The sequence below is a fragment of the Panthera leo genome, chromosome B3 (assembly GCF_018350215.1).
Source record: "Panthera leo isolate Ple1 chromosome B3, P.leo_Ple1_pat1.1, whole genome shotgun sequence".
Classification (NCBI taxonomy): domain Eukaryota; kingdom Metazoa; phylum Chordata; class Mammalia; order Carnivora; family Felidae; genus Panthera; species Panthera leo.
In genome coordinates this window covers 49,913,807-49,941,740 of record NC_056684.1, presented here as the reverse complement: position 1 = coordinate 49,941,740, position 27,934 = coordinate 49,913,807, and the positions used below count along the sequence as shown (strand labels likewise).

The 27,934-nt window shown below is 34.6% G+C and overlaps 1 protein-coding gene across 1 annotated transcript in view; it reads left to right on the top strand.

Moving 5' to 3' along the window:
- Positions 1-27,934, top strand: part of UNC13C (unc-13 homolog C) — a 371,311-nt gene that overhangs the window by 104,210 nt on the left and 239,167 nt on the right. The window contains exon 12 of the mRNA XM_042941974.1: positions 1,226-1,354. Within this exon, the coding sequence (XP_042797908.1) occupies positions 1,226-1,354 (129 nt within the window). The remainder of the gene's footprint in view (positions 1-1,225; positions 1,355-27,934) is intronic.

The following is a 27,934-nucleotide window of genomic DNA, read 5'->3' as shown; positions in this document are numbered from 1 at the left end:
TGTTGTTTTTAATGGTATGAGGTATGGGTCAAAGATAACTTTTTTTTTCTGCATACTACATGTTCGATCATTCTAACACCATTATCCAGGGTTAATTTTTGGACTTCTTCTCTTTTGTATCCATACTCATCTAGTCCTGTTCCTTCGAATTCTTATTTAAGCTAATAATTTCTAAATTTGTATCTCTAGCCTCAGGCATCTCCATGAGTCCAGACTCATACGCAAATGTCTACTTCCATGCGTAACAACCTTCTCAATCTTAACCTGCCTGAAACCGAGCTCTTCATCACCTGTGTACAGCTTTATTTGTCTAGTTAACCTACCTTCATTGTATCAGTTATCCACGCTAGAACCATGGGGTCCTAACTCCTCTCTTTCTCTCACACTAATTATCCAATCATTGAGCAGATCCTGTTAGCTCTTCCTTCCCAAATTAAACAGCTCCTAGCTTAACACCATAGTCCAAGCACTATATTGACTAAATTACTATAGTGTTCTCATCCCTGGTCTTTCTACATTTTCCATAGCCTACCTTAAAGCAGCCTAAGGGAGTTGTTTGTTTGTTGTGTTCATTCATTCATTCTTTTTTCTTAAGCCATTTAAATGACAGTTGAGTTACATCACTTTGCCCTTCTGCTGAAAGAGTCTGATTCCTTCCCACCTTACTCAAAGTTAAGGTTCTTAAAATAGTCTGTACATAGATTTTTCCCCTGGCTCCATCCTTTTACTTCTCTGAATTCACCTAGTGTTGCATCCTCTTTGTTAGTTCTATTCTGCTGAAACGTTTTCTATCTCCTCTGCTTTATTTTACTTTTCAATGTGCACCATCATGGAATATATTTTACTGATTTCTTTTATTATCTGCTAGAATTTAGCTCCATGAGGAAAGGGATTTTTCTTCCTTTGTTCACTGGGGTATCCTATTGTCGTGCACACAGTAGGTGATAAATGTTGAATGATTGAAAAGAATGAATGGATGAATAATGTTGTGATTGGTCCTCTATGTGTTTCTATTTGAATATTTACAACTATGCTCATTTTCACTGCATCGTCATATGAGAAAATTAAACATTTACACTAAAATGGTTTTAAAGGTTTTAAAATAAACCTTTTTTCCTGAATGTAGAAATATCAACTAAAAACATTTATTGAAGATTATTTGAGTTGTTGATACTGGATTACAATGTTATATTTTTTGACTTTAAGAAAATAATTTGTCTCTCAGGTTCTGGAGCTGCAAAGTCCCCCAAAGGCCAGCATGGTGGTGAAGGACTGTGTTAGGGCGTGCCTGGATTCTACATACAAGTATATTTTTGACAATTGCCATGAACTCTATTCCCAACTAATTGATCCGGTAAGAAAAGATGTATGTCTCCTTTGTTTCTAATGTCTGTTTCTATATGTTTAGAATGACACTAAATGAGAATATATGTTCAATTAATTTCACATTAACTGTGGGTTTTGAGAATTCTTAATCTTTTCTTCACATATGAACATCACTTTCATTTACATGAAATAATTCGCTCCTTAAAACAACCTTATGTAATAAAGGTAGATACTATGTTTTAGGCTTTTCAGATGAGGAATCAGTTTCACAACAATTAAGTGATTTGCTCAAGGTCACGCAGTGGTCAAGTGGCAGATTTGGGACTAGAATTTAGGATTCCAACTCACCTCTTATGTTCTTCCTCTAACACATAACTTCCTCCCTTATCACTTTACCTAATAAATGTGATAGATGGGGAAACATATAACAGGACGGTAAAATCATCCTATATGTAAATTAACTATTAAGGAATATTTCAAAAATACAAAAGAAAATATAGAAAGCAAACCAAACATATATACACTTACCACCTAGATGACCAAATGTTAACATTTAGTAATATTTGCTCTGTTCTTTATTGTCTAAAGGCATTAAATGAATATTACACCTGCAGAAAGCAGCATTTCCCTTTGTGCTTTTTCCAAAGTGAATTCTCCTCCCTTTCTCTTCCTTCAGAGATAAACACTAATAGTAGACAGTTTGAGCATATTTTCACATATGCTCAATGAACACTTCAGTTTTATTATCTGTGAATTAGCTATTGATCCTCTGTTGATTTTTCTGTGGGCTTGTCTTTTACTTATTAATTTGTAAAAAAAAATTCTAAAATATATTCTGGATACTAATCCTTTGTTGGTTATGTGATTTAATATATATTACTTCCCTCTTTATATGTGATGTATCTTTTTGTTGTGTTGAAGTTTTCCTCATACTAGGCATCATGCATACTATGATTTATGCATTGCTATCACTTCTATAAAACTGGTGTTTGGAGATGACTTTTTAATATGTGTCTACTGTCCACTTTCCTGAAGAAAGTAGGCACTCCACTAGATACTGGAAATTGTGCAATCACTCTGGACCTTCTTGGTTACTTGAGTGGGGCAAATTCTAGATAATTATATTGAATGAGAAAAGTGGGACTCTTTCATTTTAGGTTTCAGGCTGAGCTTCTTATAGTATTAAAACTTTCTGGTGTCCTTAGCCTAATAGGAGAAAAAAATTAAAGCTGGACTTTGTCATTGTGTAAGAAAATAATGTGTAACCACATAATTGTTCATAACTTTATTATTCCTGCTAGATGTGTTCTAGTCTAAAAACTTAGTTCTCTGGGATTTTTAAAGATTAAATTGTCTCTCACTGTGTTTTTCCATTGGGTGGCTTTCTCATAGCTTCTCTTTGTCTATTTTCTACCATCTTCCTCCCATAAGGCCCTTCCATACTTTTACATTTTCAACTTCATTGTATTTATTTTAACTAAAAGGTAAAATTGAAACTTTTTGTTACACCAGGTATGTTATCCATACATAACTTCATAATCAATTTACCAAACCTCCCAGCTTCAATTTCGTATTCCTTGAAACTTCATACACACTATCCCCTCTCATGATCCCTAAATTCTATTATTTTCATGAATTGTCCATCCTCTTTCATATCCATGCATTTATGTATCCTGTTCTATTTGTCTATAATGTTTTTCCCCTCTTTCCTGCCTTCATCAAAATTGAACTTAAATATGACATACTATTCTACTAATTTATACCCAGTGGATGAACCATATCACCAAAATGTCTTATTTAGTGTCTTTCTACTTACTATATTACTAATAATAATAATTCACAAATAGCATAAACAGTTTTATTTTCCTAAGAGATATAGAGATATGGGCGGTTCCCATAAAGCAAACATGCTCCTAACAAATAGTAAATGAAGTGTCACCTCAAGATGAATCTAACATGGCTTAATATTTGCTAACCTGGCTTTAAAAACAAAGACATTTACATAGTTTGCCAACTGTCTAGTTATTCTTTTTGGTGAAGAGATCTATATAGATAAAATTTATAAGAAATCTTATCAATGTAGAGAATGTAAGAAATGTAAGAAATGTAAGAAATGTAAGAAATCTTATCAATGTAGAGAAGTAGAAAATTTGGAGCTACGTTTTCCATCAAAGAAAAAGACTTTTCCATAAGCATTGTTATCATTTGAAATTCTAAAGGAAGTACCTATTGGATCTGAGTAATTTAGAAAAATAATATTCTCTAGAGCCCTTCTGAAGCCATCTTGGAAAAGTTTTAATGATTAAGGTTTATCTCCCCTTAGTTGATTGGAACGGTCTTCTCCCGTGAGCTCAAGATCTTTTTTTCTCATACCACACATCTAAATTGTCCTAAAATTCTGATGACTTTATCTTCAAAACTAAATACCTTATCTTCACAGTATTTCCAGAATCTGACCACTTTTTTTTAATGTTTACTTACTTTTTGAGAGAGAGAGAAAAAGAGCTTGAGCGGGGGAGGGACAGAGAGAGAGAGACAGACAGACAGACACAGAATGTGAAGCAGGCTCCAGGCTCTGCACTGTCAGCACAGAGCCAGATGGGGGGCTCGAACCCATGAACCATGAGATCGTGACATGAGCTGAAGTTGGACACTTAACTGAGCCACACAGGAGCCCTGAGTCTGACCACTTTTACCAGCTCCATCCTTCCATCCTGATCTGAGCCACCATCATTGCTCATTTGCATTACTGTATAAGTTCCTAATAGAGAACAGTGGTTGCATCCTACCATCCTCTATTCTCAATAAAACAGTAAGAATGATTGTTTTAAAAAGGAAATCAGACCATGTCCTTCTGTTGCACACAATGTTATAAAGTCCCTTCATTTCAGTCTAATTTGAAGTCCTTAAAATTGCCTATAAGGCATAGGATCTGGCTCATATTACACCTTCCACCCCACTTACTCTGTCCTGCACACATACAATTGTGTAAGTGGAGAGTCAAATAAGGGTTTACCCACAAGAACAGGGTTGAACCCCCTGATACTTACGTGAGTGCATAGATCATAGTAGGTGCTCAGAAAAGCATTTGAGTGAATTGAATAAGTGAATAAACAATATTTTTTCTCAAACCAAATGATGATAATTTATAGGTATATTTGGCCTACTATAAACAGGAGTGAAAGGAGTGCTCTATTCTGTGGTAGACACTCAAGTGCTTGCCTAAAGCCTCTTGGAGTTGTATTGGGTCATGCCACAGGGTCCTGAATGATGAGATAGGGGAGAAATTGATGAACACCCCATCCAGTCCCAACACTTAAAAATACCTTGCAGTATTCTCCAGCCCTCTCTTCTGTGCTGCAGTAACCTTGATATACACCCATTCTAAATGGTATAGCTATCAGGTGGAGGAGGGCTATCCAGCCAGCTTCAGACTTTGGATATTTAATAAATAATCATTTACTACATTAACTCATTGAGATTTGGAGATTTATTTGTTGCCACAGCATAACTTGGCTTATTTTGACTAACATACCTTCATATCAGATTCCATCCTGCCACCCAAACTATTTAAAATACATCTGTGTTTATGTGACTCCTATCTATAACTCTATACTCCCCATTCACTTATGGGATTAAGTCTGAACACTGCCGTTATCCAAAGGCCCTCCAAGATCTAAGCTCTATCTTTCCTTATTTTAACCTCATTTCTATTTTGCATTCTGTGATTCAACACACTAAAGTCCATGATGACTTTGTCTGCATTTTTTTTCCTGTTTGGAGTTGTTTTACCTCCTCAAACCCCCTTCATGACTAACTCTAGCTCATCTGGCCATTTCTTCAGAAAGCTTTTAGGATCTCTCCTACCTATATTAGGTATTCCTGCTCTCTGCTCTTATAATACCATTGACATGTTATCACCAGTGCACTTATTATGCTGAATTTATTAAGCACAGAATAATGTAATACCTGTTTGGCCTGTCTTTCCAATTAGGCTGCAATGTAGCCCCAGTGTTCAATGCTGTGCCTGACAAAGAGTAGGGTTGATAAGGTAATAAATTAATAAAAAACACATTCTATAAAAGCAGCACTATGATACTTAGCTATTTATAGTCTCTTTCAATGACTCCACTTCTAAGTATGTGGTCAAGAACATGGTCTCTGATGTCAGAACCCTTGAGTTCAAATCCTGGCATTCCTGCTTATTATTTTTGTAATCTTGGATGCACTACTGAGTCTCTTCATGTCTTAGTTTCTTCATCAAGACCTATTTTTTAATATTCATGCTACTTGTCTTTTATCTGAGTTCTCTTTAGATGAAGTAATGCCTGAAACCAAAAACCAAGAATTTCAGGGTTGTTAGACACAGTATAATTCTGATTATTTAAATGTGGAAGCATACTTTCTCTCTCCAAAGGGGTTTTAAAGAATCATGTGAAAATAGTGATTGGAATAAAAATGGAAAGTAGATTTAAGAGAAAAATCAAAGTAACTGTAGTTAGAACAACAAAATAGAGTGTGTTTTCTAAAGGCTGGCTGCACACTCAGAGAAAAGCATTCACCTTGGCTGAATCACCAAGTTCTATGTTTGTCCTTCAATTTAGCATAACTAAGAACTCAAATGTTGTAGTGTGGACATAGGTGATTGATCTCTTGCATAGAGACACATGAGACAATCCAGAAACTAGGCCAATGTTCTAATTATATTTCTTTAATAATTAGTAATGAGTTTAAGAAACTTCTCATAAGTTTTTTAACTATTTGAGTAACGATTTTTATAAATTACCTGTTTGTATCTTGTGCCTATTTTTAAAAACAGAGTTTTTGTATTTTTTAGTCTATATTATGGCGTTTCTGAGTCCTTTTGATGCTGCAGAGATTTTTCACAATCTGTAATCTTTATTTATCTTTGTCACAGTGTACGCTAATAAGAAATTCTCAGCTTTGATATAATCAAATTGATGTTTTTCTGTTTAAATTTGAGCTTTGGAGTTTTTTAAAGAGTCTGCTCTACCCATCCCACAAAAAGAAGGCCTCCTTATGTCAACTTTAATAAAATGGATATTTTCTAGCTTGGTAATAATCATTGTTAATTACGATCATCCAATTCCCCTTGCTGTTGTTCCATGCTCCTAAGGCAGTCTTCAGATTATAGGTTGGCTTTTTATATAGATGTCCTTCTAGGAAAGGATAGGCCAAAAATTGTCAAGTCTGTTTGAAATGTTTGTATTTTTTTAAAAAAAACTATAATTTGTTCCCTGAAGTGAGCTTAAATTTATACTTGTGCCTAACATATCTAGGAATGAATATCTACCTACCCAACCATGTACCCACCCAACCACCTACCTACCTCTATACGGAAAATCACATGGGGATTGTCTCCAACTCACAATGGTTTTGTGTACAATTTCTTGACTTTATGATGGTGTGAAAGTGATAGGCATTCAGTGGAAGCCATACTTGAGTTTTTGAATTTTGATCTCTTCTTGAAGTAACAATATATATTATGATCCTCTCTCATCGATGGTAGGCAGTGGCTGTGTGCCACAGCTCCTTCCCCCACACGACCACAAGGGTAAACAACTGATTCAACCATTCTGTACCCCTACAGCCGTTCTGTTTTCCACTTTCAGTACACTATTCAACAAATTTCATGAGACATTCAATACTTTAGTATAAAATGAGCTTTGTGTTAGGTGATTTTGCCTAACTGTAGGATTTTTAAGTATTCTGAGCACATTTAAGGTAGGCTAGGCTATCCTGAAATGTGTGGTTGGTTAAGTGTATTAAAGGCATTTTTGATTTATAATATTTTAATTTATGGTGGATTCATTGGGACATAACCCCATCATAAATTGAAGAAAACATGTATATATGCTTTGGGCTTCTTTGTTTCCCTCCCAAATCCAGTTATTCTGCCTCTTGCTTGTGAGGAAATCTCTGCTATGAATTTGGTATTAGCTTTCTGATTCCTCGTTGTGTATATTTATTATACATAGCTGTTATCCATTTGTAGTACCATGTATATCTCCATCAATCTCTTATATACTACATTATATAAATATGCCATACCATGGTGTGGTTACATATGTTAATTCCAGAACCAGGCAGCCTAAGTGTCGTTTGGTAGGGATTCTGCAATTTTTAAAGCTCATTACTTTTTAGAGAACTATCTATGCTGATACATTTAGGAACAGCTTATTGATTTTTTTTTACAGCTACCTATCACATAAACGTACCACAATATACATATCAATTTTAACATTTCACTTTTACCAATAATACTGTAACGAAATTTTGTGGTGAAAATTATATTTGCAACTTCCAGTCTGTTGTCTTTTTATGTTTATATATTTTGAGAGGGTGGGGAGGGGCAGAGAGAGAGTGAGAATCTCTGCTGACAGCACAGAGTCTCATGTGGGACTCAAATTCATGAACCATGAGATCATGACTTGACATGTAATCACAAGTTGAATACTTAACCGAATGAGCCACCCAGGCATCCCATCCAGTCTTTGGTCTTAAAGAACAAAAGCATGCCCTCTTTTCCTCTATTTTTCCAATTCTATTAGAAATAATATAAGCTTGTACAATGTGGTCAAAAGTACTCTTTTTTTCACGTGTTTAAATGTCTTTTTACTTGTCTGATTCCCATAGTACACACTGAGTTTAATGAGAACAAAAAGTCTGTCTTATTTATTATTGAGTTTACAGTACATAATACCATGCATCACATAGAGTAGCAAAAATCAACAAATACTTGCTTACTTAATGGAACTTCTATGCAGAAACATCTGTTTGTACACAACCTGTGATAAGTATCCTGCTATTTATTTAAAAATGTTGACCAAGAGATCTTCTGAAGACCTCTTGGGAAAGAAAATACCCTCCAAGAATACTTCAATTTGGCAACTTAAATGAACTTAAAGCTATAAGATTTCAAAAAGTCTACCCTTGAGCTGTAGGTATGTGCTTCTTTAGTTATTTTAGCAAAAGAAGTTGCTTTAGTTACTTTTCTTTAGTTTTGTTCTTTTGCTTTTATTTTTGCCCTAGCTAATTCTAAATAATTCAGTAATAAAAGGATCCTTAAAAATAAAATCTGACGTTGAAATTTACAAATAGAAAAATTCTAATTTTTAACTTTTTATTTGAGATGCTACTTAAACAGTAATCATTAAGGAACTGGCTTGAAAGCATCCCTGACTTCTCCTAAGGTTTTTTGTTTTTTGTTTTTTGTTTTTTTTTCTTTAAGCAATGGGCTTTCTTATACAACTGGTAGCTTTAGTATAGGGAATGATGTCCATTGTGCATTTATAGTGCCTTTTCAGTACCTCATGTAATTATTGTCTTAGCACTAGATCTAAGTAAATACCCATTTAAAAATTAATTTTCTTTTAAAGTTTGTTGCAAAATGTGTAGAAGAAAGTTATGAGTATGAAATTTCTTCTTAAATATCAGTTTCATAAGCAATATATAAATTGTTATGAAAAAGAATTGCTCAAAATAAATGGTATAATGACATATTTTCTGTATTGATGAGAAACATGAAAATCCAAAGCATAATACATTATGAGATCATTGTTTTCCTCAATGTGTATTTCAATTTTTCTAAGAAAGTAAAATACGTTAAGCTGAAATAAATTCTAAAATCACAAAAGTATGCTGTGTTAGTGAAACTAGTATAATCTTGATTTTAAAATGGATTAGGAGAGTGCATGCAAAGAAAGTGATAAACTCATTATGTTTAATAAACACTGATGAACGATTTCAAAATAAAATATCAAATGGCATATTTAAAATATAACCAGATCAATAAATTTGATCTCAGGAATACAAGGGTGGTTCAGCATTGAAAACCTATGAATATATTTTATTGTAATACTTAACTAAAAATATCATACGTTTATTCAATATAAGTAGAAAGAGCGATGTGATGAAATTTGATGACTCTTTATGATTAAAAATAAACTCAGAACATTAGGATGGAACACATCTTTTTTATTTTTTATTTGGTTAAGGCTATGTTAGAAAACCTCTACCTAATATTAAAGCTTAACAGATGAAGTCTGGGTGGATTTCTTTAAGAAATATAGATAATTGTCCTATTAACACTGCTCTGTAACATAATATTTGAAGAAGCAAGAGAATAAATATTAGAAAGGAAAAGAAAAAAACTTTAATTGATGGATGATATGACTATACACATGTAAAAAGTAACAGGATCTACCTGAGATTTTGGTTCAAATAAGAATAAATCTCAAATTAAAAAATATAGAATTTTTTACATGAGAAATTGTGCACACGTTACTAGGGAAAGGAGAAATAGTTTAGTATGCTGTGTTAAGAAAATCATATGGAGTCTCATCATATGAAGATGGGGAAAAAGGAGTGGACTCTTGCCTAACACCATATACAATGTGAACTCAAAAGGATGAAAGAGATGAGTCTAAGTGGTAAAAATTATGGTGGTATAGGAGAATACCTTTCTAGTGCAGTATAAGAAAGACTTCATAAAACTCAAAGCACAAATTATAGTCATTCTTTCATTCATTAATTCATGTATAATTAACATACAATGTTATATTAGTTTCAGGTATACATCTTAATGATTCAACAATTCTGTGCATTACTCAGTGTTCAAAACAATAAGTGGAGTCACCATCTGCCGCAATAAAACATTATTAAAATACTATTGACTATATTCCCCAAGCTACACTTTTTATTTCTATGACCTATTTTATAACTGGAGGTTTGTACTTCTTAATACTCTTTACTTCGTGCACCTCCCTCCCCCACATCTTCTCTGGCAACCACCATTTTGTTCTCTGTATTTGAGTCTGTCTGTTTGTTTTGATATATTTAGATTTGACATACAAATAAAAACATATGCTATTTGTCTTTCTCTGACTTACTGTACTCAGCATAACACTCTCTAGGGACATCCTTGTCAAAAATGTCAAAAATCTCATTTTTTTTTTTTTATGTCTACTATTCCACTGAATATATGTACCACATCTTCTGTATCCATTCATTTATCATTGGTCACTTGGGTTGCTTTCATGTCTTTCCTATTGTAAATAATGCTGCAAACACCAAGGGGGTACATAAATCTTTTCAAAGTAGTATTTTTATTTGGGGGGGTAAATATGCTGGTAAGTAATTCCAGTAGTGGAATTCCAGTAAATACTGGTAAGTAATTCCAGTAGTGGAATTACTGATGATATATCTATTTTTAATTTTTCGAGGAACCTTCATATTGTTTTCCACAGTAGTTGTACTAATTTAAATTCCTACAAATGCACACGGGTTCCCTTTTCTCCACATCCTCACCAATAATTGTTATGTCTTCTCCCTTTGATTCTAGCCATTGTCACTGGTGTGAGATATGAGGTGATACCTCACTGTACTTTTGATTTGGATTTCCCTGATGGTCAGTGATATTGAGCATCTTTTCATGTGTCTGTGGGACATCTGTCTTTTTTGGAGAAGTATCTGTTGCTGGTGTTAAGTTGATAAATTTTTTATATATTTTGGATACTAACCCTTTATCAGATATCATTTGAAAATATCTCCTCCCATTTAGTAGGTTGTGTTCTAGTTTTGTTGATGGTCTCCTTCTCTGTGCAGAATATTTTTTTGGTCTAGTTCCGGTAGTTTATTTTTGCTTTTGTTTCCTTTACCTCAGGGGACATATCTAGAGAATGTTGCTAAAGCTTATCAGAGACATAACTGCCTGTGTACTCTTCTAAGATTTTTATGGCTTCGGGAGTCACATTTAGGGCTTTATCTATTTGGAGGTTGTTTTTGTTGTTGTTGTTGTTGTTGTTGTTGTTGTTGTTGTTGTTGTTGTTTTTGGTATGGTGTAAAAAAGTGTTTCAGACATTTCATTGTCTTGCATGTAGCACCATTTGTTGAAGAGACTGTCTTTTCCCCATTGTGTATTTTTGCCTCCTTTTCATAAATGAATTGGCCATATAATCAGAGTTTTCTTTCTGGGCTTTCAATCCTGTTATATTGATCTATGTGACTGTGTTTATGCCAATATCATGCTGTTTTAATTACTACACTTTGTAGTATATTCTGAACTCTGGGATTCTAATACCTCTAGCTTTGTTTTTTCTTTTTCAAGATTGTTTTGGCTATCCAAGGTCTTTTGTGGTTTCATAAAAATTTTAGGATTATTTGTGCTAGTTCTGTGAAAAATGCTATTGGTATTTTGGTAGGAGTTGCATTAAATCTGTAGTTAGCTCTAGGTACAACAGAAATTTTAACACTCTTTGTTCTTTCAATATATGAGCATAGAATATCTCTCCATTGTGCTGTCTTCAATTTCTTTCATGAATGTTCTATAGTTTTCAGAATATAGGTCTTTTAAGTTTATTCCTAAGTATTTTATTATTTTTGGTGTAACTGTAAATTGGGATTTCTTAATTTCTATTTCTTCTACTTTATTATTAGTGTATAGACATGTAGCAGATTTTTGTATATTAATTTTGTATCCTGAAACCTGACTGAATTCATTTACAATTTCTCATAGTTTCTTTGATCGAGTCTTTAGAGTCTTCTATATATACTATCATGTCATTTGAAAATAGTGTTTCACTTCTTCCTTACCAATTTGGATGCCTTTTATTCCTTTCTCTTGTATGATTGCTACAGCTAGGACTCCCAGTACTGTGTTGAATAAAAGTGGTGAGAGTGGACTTCCTTGTCTTGTTCCTGATATTAGAAGAAAATCTTTCACTTTTCACTATTGAGTATGATGCCAGCTGTGGGTTTTTCATATATGGCCTTTATTATGTTGAAATATGTTTCCTCTAAACCTACTTTGTTGAGGGTTTTTGTCACGACTGGATGTTGTATTTTGTCAAATGCTTTTTCTGTATCTATTGAAGTGATAATATGGTTTTTATCCTTTCTCTTGTTAATGTGATGTATCATATTGATTGATTTGTAAATAGTGAATCATCTTTGTATCCCAGGAATAAATCCCACTTGATATTGGTGAATGAATTTTTAAATATATTGTAGGATTTGGTTTGCTAATATTTTGTTGATGATTTTTGCATCCATGTTCTTCAGAGATGACCTATAATTCTCTTTTTTTTTTGTAGTGTCTTTATCAGGTTTTGATATAAGGGTAATGTAGGCCTCTTAGAATGAATTTGGAAGCTTTCCCTCCTCTTCTTTTTTTGCAATAATTTGAAAAGAATTGTTGTTAACTCTTCTTTTAATGTTTGGCAGAATTCTCCTGTGAAGCTATTCAATCCTGGACTTCTGTTTGTTGGGAGTTTTTTGATTATTGATTCAATTTCATTGCTAGTAATTGGTCTATTCAAGTTTTCTATTTCTTCCTGATTCAGTTTTGATAATTTATATCTTTCTAGGAATTTATGCATTTATTCTAGGTTGTTCAATTTTTTTGGTATATATGTTTTCATAATATTGTTTTATAATCCTTTGTACCTCTATGGTTTCAGTTGTTATTTCTTCTCTTTCATTTCTGATTTTGTGTTTTTGAGGCTTTTTTTTTTAATATGGCTAAAGCTTTACCAATTTTGTTCTTTTCTAAGAGCATGCTCCTGGCTTCATGATTTGGTCTATTCTTTTATAGTGTCTATGTCATTTACTTCTGCTCTAATCTTTATTATTTCCATTCGTCTACTGGTTTGGGTTTTCTATCTCCTTTTTCTACCTCCTTTATGTGTAAGGTTAGGTAGTTCAGTTGAGATTTTTCTTATTTGAGGCTGTGCTGTATTGCTATGAACTGACCTCTTAGAAGCAATTCAGTTAAGTTTTTCAAATACCACATATGAGTGAGAACATACAATATTTGTCTTTCTCTGACTTATTTCACTTAGCATAATACCCTACAGTTCCATCCACATTGTTACAAATGACAAGATTTCATTCTTTTTCATCACTGAGTGTTTGAGAAACTTAACAGAAGATCATGGGGAAAGGCAAGGAAAAAAATTGTTATAAACAGAAGGGGAGGAAACCATCAGAGACTCTTAAATACAGAGAACAAACTGGGTGTTGATGGGTATAGGGTTTTGGGGGGGGTTGAGACAATGGGTGGTGGGCATTGAGGAGGGCATTTGTTGGGATGAACACTGGGTGATGTATGTAAATAATGAATCACAGAAATTTACTCCTGAGCTGAAGAGTACACTGTATATACTGTATGTTAGCTAACTTGACTATAAATTATATTCAAAAAAGAAAAAATATACACGCACTTTAGTTTCATCCCAAAGATTTAAAAAATTTTTTTTAACGTTTATTTATTTTTGAGACAGAGAGAGACAGAGAATGAACAGGGGAGGGTCAAAGAGAGAGGGAAACACAGAATCTGAAACAGGCTCCAGGCTCTGAGCTGTCAACACAGAGGCCGACGTGGGACTCGAACTCACAGACTGTGAGATCATGACCTGAGCCAAAGTCAGACCCTTAACCGACTGAGCCACCCAGGCACCCCCATCCCAAAGATTTTAGACCAATGTGTTGTCATTTTCCAGAATTTTTCTCCATGTATTTTTTATTTCCTCTTTGGTTTCTTGGTTTGCCCATTGGTTGTTTAGTAATATGTTGTTTAGCCTCCATGTGTTGGTGTTTTTTTCCAGCTTTTTCTTATAATTAATTTCTAGTTTCATATTACTGTATGTGGGAAAATGCTTGATATGTCAATCTTACTAAATTTATTGAGGGTTTTTTGTTGTTGTTTTTTGTTTTGCAACTTTAAGTGATCTGTAGTGGAGAATGTTCCATGTGCACTTGAAAACAAGGTCTATTCTATTTTTTTAAATTAAAGTTAGTTAACATACAGGTAGTATTGGTTTCAGCAGTAGAACCCAGTGATTCATCATTTAAATATTATACTAGTGCTCATCTCAACAAGTGCCCTCCTTAATGTCCATTACCCATTTAGTACAACCCCCACCTACCTTCCCTCTAGTAATCCCCAGTCTGTTCCCTGTATTTTAGTCTCTTATGGCTTGCTTCCATCTCTGTTTTTATCTAATTTTTTCTTCCCTTCCCCTATGTTCATCTTTTGTGTTTCTTAAATGCCACATATGAGTGAAATCATACGATATTTGTCTTTCTCTGCCTGATTTTACTTAGCATAATACACTCTATCTTTGCAATTAGCAGAATTTCATTCTTTTTAATTACCAAGTAGTAAACCATTGTATGTATGTGTGTGTGTGTGTATACATCGTATGTATACATTGTATGTATACATCGTGTGTATACATTGTATGTATACATTGTGTGTGTGTGTGTGTATAAAGAAGATGTGGTGTGTGTGTATATATATATGTATGTGTGTATACATACACACATACATATATATATACACACACACCATCAGCCAGTGGACTTATGGGCTCTTTCTATAATTTGGCTATTGTTGATAGTGCTGCTATAAATATTGGGGAACATGTGCACCTTTGAATCGGCATTTTTGTATCCTTTGTGCAATTGCTGAGTCATGGGGTAATTCTATTTTTAATTTTTTGAAGAAACTCCACACTGTTTTCCAGGGTGGCTGCACCACTTTGCATTCCCACCAAGAGTGCAAAAGGGTTCACCTTTCTCTGTATTCTCGCCAACATCTGTTGTTTACTGAGGTGTTAATTTTAACCATTCTGACAGGTGTGAGGTGGTATCTCATTATGGTTTTGATTTATATTTCCCTGATGATGAATGATGTTGGGCATCTTTTCATATGTCTATGAGCCTTCTGGATGTCTTCTTTGGAAAAGTGTCTATTCATGTCATCTGCCCATTTCTCTACTGATTTGTTTTTTGGGTGTTGAGTTTCATAAGTTCCTGATAGATTTTGGATACTAACTCTTTATCAGATATGTCATTTGCACATATCTTCTATTCCAAAGGTTGCCTTTTAGTTTTGTTGATTGTTTCCTTCACTGTGCAGAAGGTTTTTTATCTTGATGAGGTCCAAATTATCCATATTTGCTTCTTTCCCTTGCCTCCTGAGACACGTCTAGTAACAAGTTGCTGCTTTGATCTCTCTTTGCGATCAAAGAAGTTGTTGCCTCTTTTCTCCTCTAGGATTTTGATGGTTTCCTGTCTCACATTTAGATCTCTCATCCATTTTGAATTTTTGTGGATGGTGTAAGAAACTAAACCAGTTTCGTTCTTCTGTATGTTGCTGTCCAGTTCTCCAGCACCATTTGCTGAAGAGACTGTCTTTTTTCCATTGGATGTTCTTTTCTGCTTTGTCAAAGATTAGTTGACCATATATTTGTTTGTCCATTTCTTCTTTCTTTATTCTGTTCCATTGATTTATGTGTCTGTTTTTGTGACAGTACCATACTATCTTGATGATTATAGCTTTGTAACACATCTGCTACTTTTGAATGGAATGTTCAGTGTATATCTGTTAGGTTTATCTGGTCTCATATGTCACTCAAAGCCATTATTTCCTTGTTGATTTTGTGTCTGGATCTATCTATTGATGTAAATTGGGTGTTAAAGTCTATTATTATTATAATATTACTGTCACTTTCTCCCTTTAGTATTGCCTTGTTTTGGTCTCCTATGTTTGGTACAGGGATATTTACAATTGTTATATCCTCTTGTTGGATTGATTCCTCTTGTTGATTGATTTATGCCCTTCTTTGTCTCTTGCTGCAGTCTTTGTTTTAAAGTCTGTTTTGTGGGATAAAAGTATGCAACCCCAGACTTCCCCCCCCACTTCCATTTTCAGTATATATTTTTTTCTCATCCCTTCATATTAAGTCTGTGTGGGGCTTGGATCTGAAATGAATGTATTATAGGCAAGATATAAATTGTTGTTGTGTTGTTGTTTGGTTTTTGCTTGTTTTTTTTAATCCATTAGTCATTGTTTGTCTTTTGGTTGAAGCATTTAGTCCATTTGTATTTAAAGCAATTATTGATATGTACTAAGTGCCATTTTGTCATTAATTTTCTAATTGTTTTTGTAGTTCTCCTTCTCTCCTCCCTTGTGATTTGATGGCTTTTTTTTTTTTAGTAATATGCTTGGACTCCTTTCTCTTTCTCTCTCTCTCTCTTTTTTTTTTTTTTATTTTTTTTTGGTATGGTACGTTTTTGATTTGCAGTTACCATTAGACTCATATATAACATCTTATGTGTGTAGTAGTCTATATTAAGCTGATGGTTGCTTAGAGGCCCCTGTGTGGCTCATTTGGTTGAGGGTCTAACTTCGGCTCAGGTCATGATCTCAAGGTTTGTGGGTTCGAGCCCTGCCTTGGGCTCTGTGCTGACAGCTCTGAGCCTCGAGACTATTTGAGATTCTGTCTCCCTCTTTCTCTGCCTCTCACCTGCTCATGCTCTGTCTCTCTATCAAAAAATAAAAATAAATACTAAAATTTTTTTCACAAAGCTAATGGTTGCTTAAATTCAAACCCATTCTAAAAGCATGATATTTTTACACCCCTGTCCAAATTTTATTTATCTGACATATTTTCCTTTTTTTGTTTATTCCTTCAGTAATGTTGGTTGATATTATTGATTTCACTAGTTTGATATTTTAACTTCCATAATGGATTTATAAATGATTAACCTTCTACCTTTAGTATAGGTTTGCTTTTACCTGTGCAATTTTTAAAAATAATTTTATTTCTACTTATGGTCTTTTCCCTCTCTTAAGTAATACCCTTTAACATTTCTCACAAGGCTAGTGTAGCAGTGAAGAACTCCTTTAACTTTTATTTTTTGGGAAAATTTCTCTCCTGTTTTGAGTGATAACCTTGCTGAGTATTCTAGGTTGTAGACTTTTTTGCTTTCAGCACTTTGAAAATAACATGCCATTCCCATCAGGCATGCCTAGCTTTTTCTGAAAAATCAGCTGATAGCCCTATGGGGTTTCCTTTGTGTGTTACTGTTTCCACCTGCTGCTTTTAAAATTCTCTCTTTATCAGTACATTTTGCCATTTTATTTTTTCAAATTTTTATTTAAATTCTGGTTAGTTAATATATAGTGTAATATTGCTTTTGGAGTTGAATTTAACGATTCATACCTTAGATAAAACACCCAGTGCTCAACACAGGTTCCCTCCATAATACCCATCACAATTTAGCCCATCCCCTACCCACCTTCCTTCCATCAACCCTCAGTTCTCTATGTTTTGACATTTTAAGTCTTATTTAATTTTTTTTAATGTTTATTATTTTTGAGACAGAGAGACCGAAAGAAAGCAAGCGGGGGGGGGGGGGGGGGGGGGCAGAGAAAGAGGGAGACATAGAATCCGAAGCAGATTCCAGGCTCTGAGCTATCAACACAGAGCTGGACAAGGGGCTCAAACTCACAAACTGTTGAGATTATGACCTGAGCCAAAGTTGGATATTTAACTGACTGAGCCATCCAGGTGCCCCTTGCCGTTTTAATTCTTAACCAATTGAGCCCCCCAGGTACCCCTTCCCTTGTCATTTTAATTCTTTCCTGTCTTGGCATAGATATCCTGAGGTTACTCTTGTTGGAGTCTCTCTGTGTTTCTTGAACCCAGATGTCTGTCCTTTCCCTGATTAGGAAAGTTTTCAGCAATTATTTCTTTTTTTTTTTATTTTTTATTTTTTATTTTTTAATATATGAAATTTACTGTCAAATTGGTTTCCATACAACACCCAGTGCTCATCCCAAAAGGTGCCCTCCTCAATACCCATCACCCACCCTGCCCTCCCTCCCACCTCAGCAATTATTTCTTGAAATAAGTTTTCTGCTCCCTTTTCTTTCTCTTCTCTGTCTAGGATCCCTATAATGCAAATGTTATTATACTTGACCATGTCACTGAGTTCCCTTAACCTATTCTCATTTATTTATTTTTTCTTTTAGCCATTCAACTTGATTGCTTTCCATTGTCCTGTCTTTCAGATTGCTGCTTCTTTGTTCTATATCTTCTAATCTGTTGATTCCCTCTAGTGTATGTTTCATTTTAGCTGCTGAGTTATTCAGCTCTGATTGGTTCTTTTTAATATTTTCTAACTCCTTTTTTGAATTTCTCACAGAGTTCACCCAATGTTTTCTCAAGTCCAGTGGATATCTTTATGACCATTACTTTGAATTCTTTTCAGGCATATTGCTTACTTCTATTTTATTTAGCACTTTTACTGTGATCTTGTCTTATTTCATTCAGGACATATTCCTCTGTCTCTTCTTTTGTCAAGCTCTCTGTGTTGCTATATGTTAGGTAGGATAGCTACATGTCCCGGTCTTGGAAGTGGTGGCCTTGTGTACAAGCGGTCCTGTAGTGTCATATAGTACAATCCCCTGCCCCTAGTCACCAGAAGCAGGCACTCTGGAGTATCCCCAGTGTGGACTACAGGTACGTTACTTTTGAGGCTGATTTGTATTTTTACCTTTAACCGAACCAACTGCAATGTTGTGGGTGCACAGCACTGCCTGTTGTGGGTGCACTGGACAGAGTTGCCTCCCATTGATGTTGACAGGAATGGCAGAGGCCACTGAAGACTAGTTGGTGGGCAGAGCTGGCAATTAGCCTAACTGTCATAGCTGCAGTCACACCAAAGAGCAGGGCTTGCTCCCTGCACAGCCAGCTAAGAGGCACAGCTGTAGGAACTGTGGGTGCACTATTTTGTGGGGTTGTCTCCTCTCTTCCCTAGAATAGGAGTCACTTTGTGTGGTGCCTGTGCTGGCTGAGCCTACCTGCCTGTTATGGCAGTTCATGAGTTGCTTTGGAAGAATACCTCCCTAGATGGGCTGTTTAGACGGTTTGGGTCCACAAAGAAATGCTGGAGTGGGGCACACTGTGCTAGCAAGGTAGATGGAAAATGTTAGATCTGGCTCCTGCAAGCCTCTGGCTCTCTAGGCTGGGACGGGGGAGGGAAGAGAAATGTGGCTCCCTAGCATTTTATTCCCAGTGAAATCTGTTTCAGATCCCTGCCCATTTGGAACCTGTTTAAGATCAGTTAATAAATCTCCTTCACATATAGCCTAGGAACTTTTCAAACTTCTGCTTCTGTGTTGCATCCGGGGCTGAGTTATTTAGTATGCTGACTCTTTAAGGGTAAGTACTTCATTTCCCATGACCTTTCCAGAGTTAAGCCTAGCTGATTTTTAAAGCTCTGTTAGTTAACACCCCTGGTTTTCAAAAGTAGATGTTAAGGGCACTCATCTTCCCAATGTGGGTCCCCAGTGCCAGAGGTGCCTCTGTGTGGTCTGATCCCCTCCCTTTTCCTTGTGGAAAGGGAACCCATTTGTGGTTACTCACACTGAGGGTTTAGGCTGCATCTGAGTCTCTGACCTCCTAGCCTTTTTAGTGTGATTTTTCTCACCATTATTAGCTGTAGACTATCTGTTCTGCCTATATTCAGGTCATTTCCAGAATGCATAAAGGTAGCTTTTACTTTAGTGTGTTCATGGGTCAAAGGGAGCTTAGGATGCTCTTACTCTGCCATCTTCCTTGAGTCTTTGCTGTTTTCTAAACATTTTTCTTTTTGACAAGTATCTATATAAGAATAAAATAAACTTCTGAAAATAAAATTTCAAAGAGCTATAGTATGTAAGAAATCTTAAATCTTGCCTAATTGTCTATATTTTTTTCAAGGATTAGGCAACTCTTTCCTAGATTCCCAGAATTTACTGAATTCTTAATATTAGTTTTAGAGAGAAAAATAGGTAGATGTTAGTGACACTACTGAATCATTAGTAAAATAATAAAACAAGATCATAGAGGAGAAAAGATAGTGGAACAGATTGTAAACTCATCAGAGTAGGAATTTTGTCTCTCTTGCTCACTAATGAATTCTTCATACGTGGTATAGCGTTCACATACAATAGGCTTTCCAAAAATAGTATATAATAGTAGTGATTTCTGTTTACAATGCATTCACATTAAAACCCTAAGACTCCATTTGTGATGCTAGTGCTCACCAGCTAGATGTATCAAAGAAATTACTCAGTGGTGTAACTTTTATCATCTCTAAAACAAATGCAGTATTTTTACTTTCTAGTCTAGAACCAAACAACTTTAATTAATATATATTTGTGAATGAATGAGTAACTTTAAAATCCTTAAATCAGAAAGAGATGTTTGTAAGTATCTGGTAAATTAGAGAACAGTGCAGAAATATAGTTAAAAGAGAGACATATACTGAAGATAGAATTCAAGTCAGAATATCATTTACTCAGTAATTTTACTGAAATACAAATGTTAGGTTAAAGGCAAATTTGGAATTCTAAAGGAGGATATCAGGAACTCTGAACCATTTTAAAAGTCCACATATATGGTTATGTTTGATGCACTTAAAAAATATCAGTATTTGCAGCCTTCCAGGAAACTTGCTTTAGCGTTCTATATTATAAATAGGAATATATATTTATATAAATATATAAATTTATGTATTTCCTTTATGGAGCGTGTGTGTGTGTGTGTGTGTGTGTCCATTTATAGGCAGGGTAAACACTCTTAAATATGTTTTGGATCATATTGTTTTGGTTTATCATCAGCAAAAATAAACTCATGTGAATAAAATGATATCACATTAATAAAATGGGATATAATGTGTTCATTAGACATAATTTCCTTTATGAAAAAGAGCCTTATTCTTAGTAGTAGATTTCTTTTAAAGCTCCCAGCACTTCTGAATAGCATCAAAGAGAAGATATAAAACAAATATACAATAATCAATTTTACTAATTTCTACAGTACTCATGTTGTTTAACAATCACCTCTAAGTGGTGTCTCTATACATTCTCTAATTCATGATTAGCAAAGCAGTGTAGAGTGTCATAATCCAGTAATCCAATCTCTCTTGCTGTCCCTAGAACAAGTTAAAAGATAATAGAATCTCATAAAGAAATGAATTGGTGTCTTTCTCTATTTCTTCGCTGAATTTTTTTTTTTCCCCAAATAGGCTACGTGGCTCTCCATAGAGCTTTCCATAGAAAGATTTAGTTTCCTTATCATTCTTTAAAATCTATTATTAAAAATTCTGTTTGTACTGTGTTTTATTACTTTTAAAATTTCATTTAGTGAGGGGTGCCTGGGTGGCTCAGTCAGTTAAGCATCCACCTCTTGATTTCACCTTAGGTCGTCATTCATGGTTCATTAGATCGAGCCCCACATCCGGCTCTGTGCTGACAGCATAGAGCCTGCTTGGGATTCTCTCTCCTTCTCTCTGTCACTTCTTTTCTTTTTTTCTTTTTCCTTTTTCTTTTTCTTTTCTCTTTTTTTTTTTTTTTTGCACCAGTATAAGTTACCAGAGGGAAGCATCCCAAAACCTATAGGAAGATGGTTATGAGTTCTCTGTGCCATATGGGGAAAAAGTATAAAAAAGTAACTCATTCATTCACAAATGTACAGTAGTTAAAATTTGTTGAGTTCTTGTCATGTGCCAACACTATAAGCAGTTTTAGTTTTTGTCTCAGCAAAAGAGGTAAAGTAAATTCAACTCAGTTGTGCTTCAGTTACCCTCTATGTAACTATCTTAACGAGATCACGAGTTATTTAGATTTTACCTAAACCAATGATCAGTTCTCTGTCCTCATTTTACTCAACCTCTCAGTAGCATTTGTAACTCTTGACCACTCCATGATTCCTGAAAAAAGTTTATTTTCTAGGTGTTTGCTATCTTTGTCTGGTGTCCTCCAACTTTGCTGGCTGTTCCTTTTTGGACGTTTTGGCAGCCTCTCTCCTCTACAGGCCTTTAAATGTTGGAGTTCCCAGGGCTCTGTTCTTGGTTCTTACCCTAGCTACACTATTGATTCAGTCCAATGCTTCAAACACAAGGCAGTCTCATAAAAAATCCTGGGAGAATATCACCCTATTGGAAAACTGGGGTGGTGTCTGGGCCAGGATGAAGGAGCCAGATCATATATGGCTTTCTTTTATGTCAGCAGAGAAGATTGTTCCATTTTTGGCAAGCAGTAGCCATGTCTTAAGAAAAGATAAAGTTTTGATGTCAAATGCATCTGGATTCAAATAGACTCCTCCCCACCCCTGTTAGCACTACCAATCAACTATGAAGATAGTGAATCTTGGACAAGTTATTAATTTCTCTAAGCCTTAATTTCTTCATTTGGCCAAAGGGGATAAAGACCTACCTTGTAGGATTGCTGTACAGATTAAATTAGATTGTATTTGTGAATCACCTTACTCATAAATATTCAGAAACTTCTCCTTTTCTTTAATACTTGTTTTGGGCTAAATTCACTCCTGGTTGCAGGGGTTTGTGCTAAAAGACCATGAACACCATGCACTAAAACAGTATTTTGATTCAGTGCTCCTTATAGTGATTCTAACTGTTAGCCCAATAAGGAAGGAAGAGATTATAATGCACAAAATACACAGGTGGTTTTTTTTTTTTTTTGTTTTTTTGTTTTTTTTTTTTTTTTTTTTTTTTTTTGCCCCATTAGGCTTACTATGCAATGTATATACTGTTTCTCTTCATCTGCTCACAGAGCATCTTCCAGGTATTTGAAAACACTGGGATATGCTCTGTAATTAAACTGGGCATTGAAACTCCATCATAATTGCTACTGCTTGAAATGTACTTCACTGTCTGTTCCTTCTTTTGGTGACATAGCTGCAGTATAGGTTTCTCTCAGAAGTGGTAGAAGGATCAAGGTTGTACAAGTCAAAAAAGCATTCTCAACTCAAGGAAAATATGAACTCTGCTGTTATTCAAGAGAAACAACTCAAAGATCAATGATGGAAATTTTTGTATAAGATATAACTTAAAATAAAAAAAAATATATGGGAATTGTTACTTAGGTGTCAAAGAGAGGAAACAATTGAAACTATTTTCACCATCATGCAGCCAAGGAATCATGCTTGGTTATCGCTGAATCGAACTTGATTTCTGATTTCATTTTGCTTTTCATTCAAATTCTATTTATTTTTATCCGGTAATATATTCATTAGCTACATAATTGGAAGGGTATTTTATTTTATTTTTTTTTTGTCTTCTTATTTTTTTTATTTTTTTTTTATATTGTACTTTTTTTTTTCAACATATGAAGTTTATTGTCAAATTGGTTTCCATGGAAGGGTATTTTAAAAAAGAGTATACATGAAAATTATCTTGCTCATCCTGTTCTCAAATACTCAGTTCTCCACTTTCCCTCCCTGGAAATAAACAATAGTTATCACTTTGCTATGTATCCTTTCAAAGATGTTATACTCACATACAAGTATATATGCTTTCCAGGTAAGCATAGTTATGGTGTTTATATACAGATATGCACATATACATATATATGCATTATCCACTTTTTTCCACAAATAGCATATAAACTATACTGTACTTTCACTGCACAATGTATCTTTGAGATGGCTTTATATCAATGCATAAAATACTTTTTTATGTACAGAATTCCATTGGATTGCTGTTTCATAATTTCATTAATCTGCCCCACTGATAGAAATTCAGGTTTTTTTTCCCCTAATGTTGTATTATTACAAACAATGCTGGAAAAGAACCTTAGACACATCACTTTGTAATTTGTGAAAGTTCAAGAGGTGTAATTGATAGAACAAAAGACATACTGATTTGTAATGTTTGATAGATACTGGAATATTATTCTCCAAAGAGGTTTTAATAATTTTCAGTTTCTCTAGTAACATATAAAAAGACTTTTCCTCCACATCTCCCTAATACATTGTTCTACTAAAGTTGTTTTTTTTTTTTTCATTTGCTTCTTGATATGATAAATATAATTATCACTGAGGACTTTTAACTTGAATTTACCTTACTAGCGATAAGTTTAAATACTTTTCATGTGTTAAAAAGCCAATCATGCCTCATCAAAGTTTTGTTCATTTTTTTATTGGTTTATGGATTTTTGATCTAAAGGATATCATTCTCTATTAAGGAAATTGATCTTTGTCTTGATAAGTGCTGCCAACATAATTTCTGTCCTATCCTCTCTTATTTTGCTTTTAGCATTTTCCATGTGTATACTTTTTAAATTACTTTGTTAGGTGTTTCATTTTATAGCTTCTAGAGTTTATATCCTATTGAGCAATACTTTCCCTATTTTGCAATGATTGTAAAAATCTGATCCCATTTTTTTTTAATCTAGAATTTTGATAGTCTCTTCATGTTTAAATTCGTGCCTCATCTGGAGTTTGTTATGATGTAAGTTGTCATGGAGACATTGTTTTACAGTAATGTTTTACAGCAACTTTGGAAAAAAAGTGAAGTATGAATTACAGTGCAGAATCAAATCAACCAATAGTGCTTTGCTTTGTATTCCATCCATTTCTTTTTAAAATATAGTGTGGAATACTGTAAAAAAAAAAAAAAAAGACTTGTTTTAGTATCTAACAAATATTTCTGTAAATTGCTTTTGTGACATAGCAAATGTGAAATGAATTGTTAAATTAGGTCTAGGAATAAAATTTTTTATTTCTTTTCTAACCTCATTATCTGAAATTCTAAAAACAAAAACAAAACAAAACACCCAAGCCCTAAATTTTACTAGTTAAAACTATGCAATTCCTCGTAGATTTTTGTACACTAATAAATGTTTTAAAAGACAAAGAAGAAATTAAAAGATGTTTCCTCAAGTTCATATACTTTAAAAAATTTGAAGCCTCCAAAGTTATTTTAAAAATAGATAAATTGGTAGGTATAAACTTTTTAGGGAAAAATGACTAGGAATAACTGGGGAAGCTGAGGAGGGGGAGTACAAACAAACACAAATGCTTTAATCCTTTCAAGAAACTATGCTGTGGTTTTCCACATAAATTGCATTTGTTCTTAGCATAGCACTTTCTTAAAAAAACATATTTTTCCTTTTAGAAATAATTTTAATGTTTTTTCAGTTATTATCAAAAGCCATATAGGATTGGCTATGCTAATTATGGTGTTGTTCGAAGATACCTGACTCTTTTAGTTAAAAAAAAGGGGGAGAGATTCTGTATTTGAACAATGTGCACTCTAGGTTATTCTCCTAATCAATTTAAATGTTGAAAATTTGTGTGAAAAACATAGTGGTGACCATGATAGATGTTGAAATACTAGGAAATCTGGTAAATATTGAGCAAGGGAAGCCCCAAAGATAAATTTTTTCTTACTTCACCATTATCTCTATGTGTGAGGTGGTTTAAGCCCTCCAAATTTGTCAATCCATGCAATGAAAAATTTGTGTATAAGACACTAAGATAGATGCTAGGATGCCAAGGTAAATAACTCAAAGCCTCGTTTTTGAAGTTCATTTTCCATTGCGCAGTTAACAAAGTATAGTCATAGACCGGTAACATCAACATTATTTGGGAACTTAGAAATGCACATCAGAGCCCTCCCACCCAGCCCCTACACACACACACACACACACACACACACACACGCACGCACGCACGCACACACACACACACACACACACATGCACGCACAGGAGCTATTGAATCAGAAACTCTAAGGCTGGGATCTAGCATCCTGTTTTTTCATTTACAGGTGATTCTGATACTCAGGTTTGAGAATCCCTGATGTACCCAAAACTCAAAGGGTAATTATGATACAGTGTAGAAAGAACTGTCAGAAAGAAAAGATGGAGTGTTTTGTGAACACAGAGGAGGCTCAAATACTGCCCTGCAAGGGATTAAAGGGAATCATTGGAGGCTTTCATGAAGAAGTGACTTCCAAGAACACATATAAAAAGTAAGAAAGAATATAAAGAATAAGTAAGAGTTAAGCAAGCGGGGTGTATTAGGAAAAAGAAGGATGGCATATGGCGAGGGAAAAGAGTCAAGAGAGATCATTACAAAATGAAGGAGGGCTGCACATATGCAAAATCTCAGAGGCTTATGAGGGGGTTTCATCCTTCCCAAAACCGAAAGCTGGAACAACAGTGACCAGCCACAGTGCCAATCTGGTCATGAGGCTTAATCACAAATCTTTTAATAGTAATAATAGTGAAAGCAGTACTGGTGAAATCAGATGAGACTGAAGAGAAAAGCAGATGCTTTGTAAGCTAAATTAAGGAGTTTGGATTTATTCTGAAGGAAATGCAGTGCTTCTAAAATATTAAGTAGAAACATGGCATGATCAGATTTGTGTTCTATAAAGATGGGTCTGGCTGCAGAATAGAGAATTAATCGGAGGGTTGAGACTAGAAGCAAGGAGAGCAGCTAATGGGCTATTTGGGTAATCCAGCTTAAATTCATTTTCTAATAGATCCTGACTTGTTCTTGATGAAATAATTTATTTATGAAAATATATCCGAGGTCTTCAGTGTGTGTTGAGTAAGAATAATGCATACGGAAAGATTAAAGTCTTATCTTTTATTTTTTAATGTTTATTTATTTTTGAGAGAGAGAGAGAGAGAGAGAGAGAGAGACACGCAGAGAGAGATCATGCACACAAGTGGGGGAGGTGCAGAGAGAGAGAGAGAAACCCAAGCAGGCTCCACACTGTCAGCACAGAGCCCAACGTGGGTCTCAAACCCACAAACTGTGAGATCAGGATCTGAGCTGAAGTCAGACACTTAACTGACTGAGCCACCCAGGTGCCTCAAACCTCATCTTTTAAATAAGGTTTTCTAACTTGGGGATCCTGAATAACCGTAGGTGTTCATAAAAAGGGAAAATCAAATGCATTTTCAGCGTATTAAAAAATCCAGCAGGAATCATACCTTTTTGTAAAGGAAAATTAAAAAAAAAATTTTTTTTGCTTCTTTCATTTTGGCTGAAGTTACATCAATTTAGTATCCATACTCTGAGCCCTGAATGCTGATTAAAAACTCCATCTTGATCTTTACGTATCACTGGAGAGCAAAACATGAGAAAGAGCTTTTTGCTTAACTGATGTGGTGTGAAAGAAGAAGTGATAGGATCTATGGAAGAAAATTGAATACATGTATCTTGATACTTAAAGATTATAAACCGTGACGTTATCTATTTGATATAGCTGGACCTAAGTGAATTAGGTGGCTCCTTGAGTATTAGAAAACTGACCTGAAATGAAAATAAAAATTAAGCTGCCTGAAAATGGTTCAGTTTTTGAGATGAAAATCATATTTTATTTGTAATTAATTATCCTCAGAGCTGCTGTGAGAGGGAAAGGCATCAGCTTCCATGAAAGCCCTGTGCTCTTGGTATTTGAGCAGGGCCCTATTTCAGTGTTCATTTTTCTCAAGCATAGGGAGCCTACTGAGGTTTAATGCTATTTTGTTCACATTCAGATTCATTTCCTTTCATCTTCTGAGTGGCAGATGCTTTTGTAATCTGATCGACCTGATAACAGTTTGTACTTTTAGTGACGGACAGTATAAATTCAATTTAGTAACTTCTTTTATGGAAGCAAACTGATATGAATCTAAATAAAAAAGTCTAAAACTTTTATGGAAAATAGAGGTACCAGATCTAAGGTTCACCTCAAGACATTGGAAATGTAATGTAGTACTGATTGTCCTAAGTGTGTCCCTCCTTAGGTGACTTCATGGACCTTATTTAATGTAATTTGTTTCTAGAAAGTGCTGGTAGCACACTTGTCTAGTGATTGATTCTTGCTGATCACTAGTGGTGTGAACTAGAAAACCATGCGTGAAATGCGTTCACACATACCAGAAATGCGTTCTAGCATACTAGGACCACTTTTGGCTGGACGTAAGACTAATCCAACTGGGTCATAACCA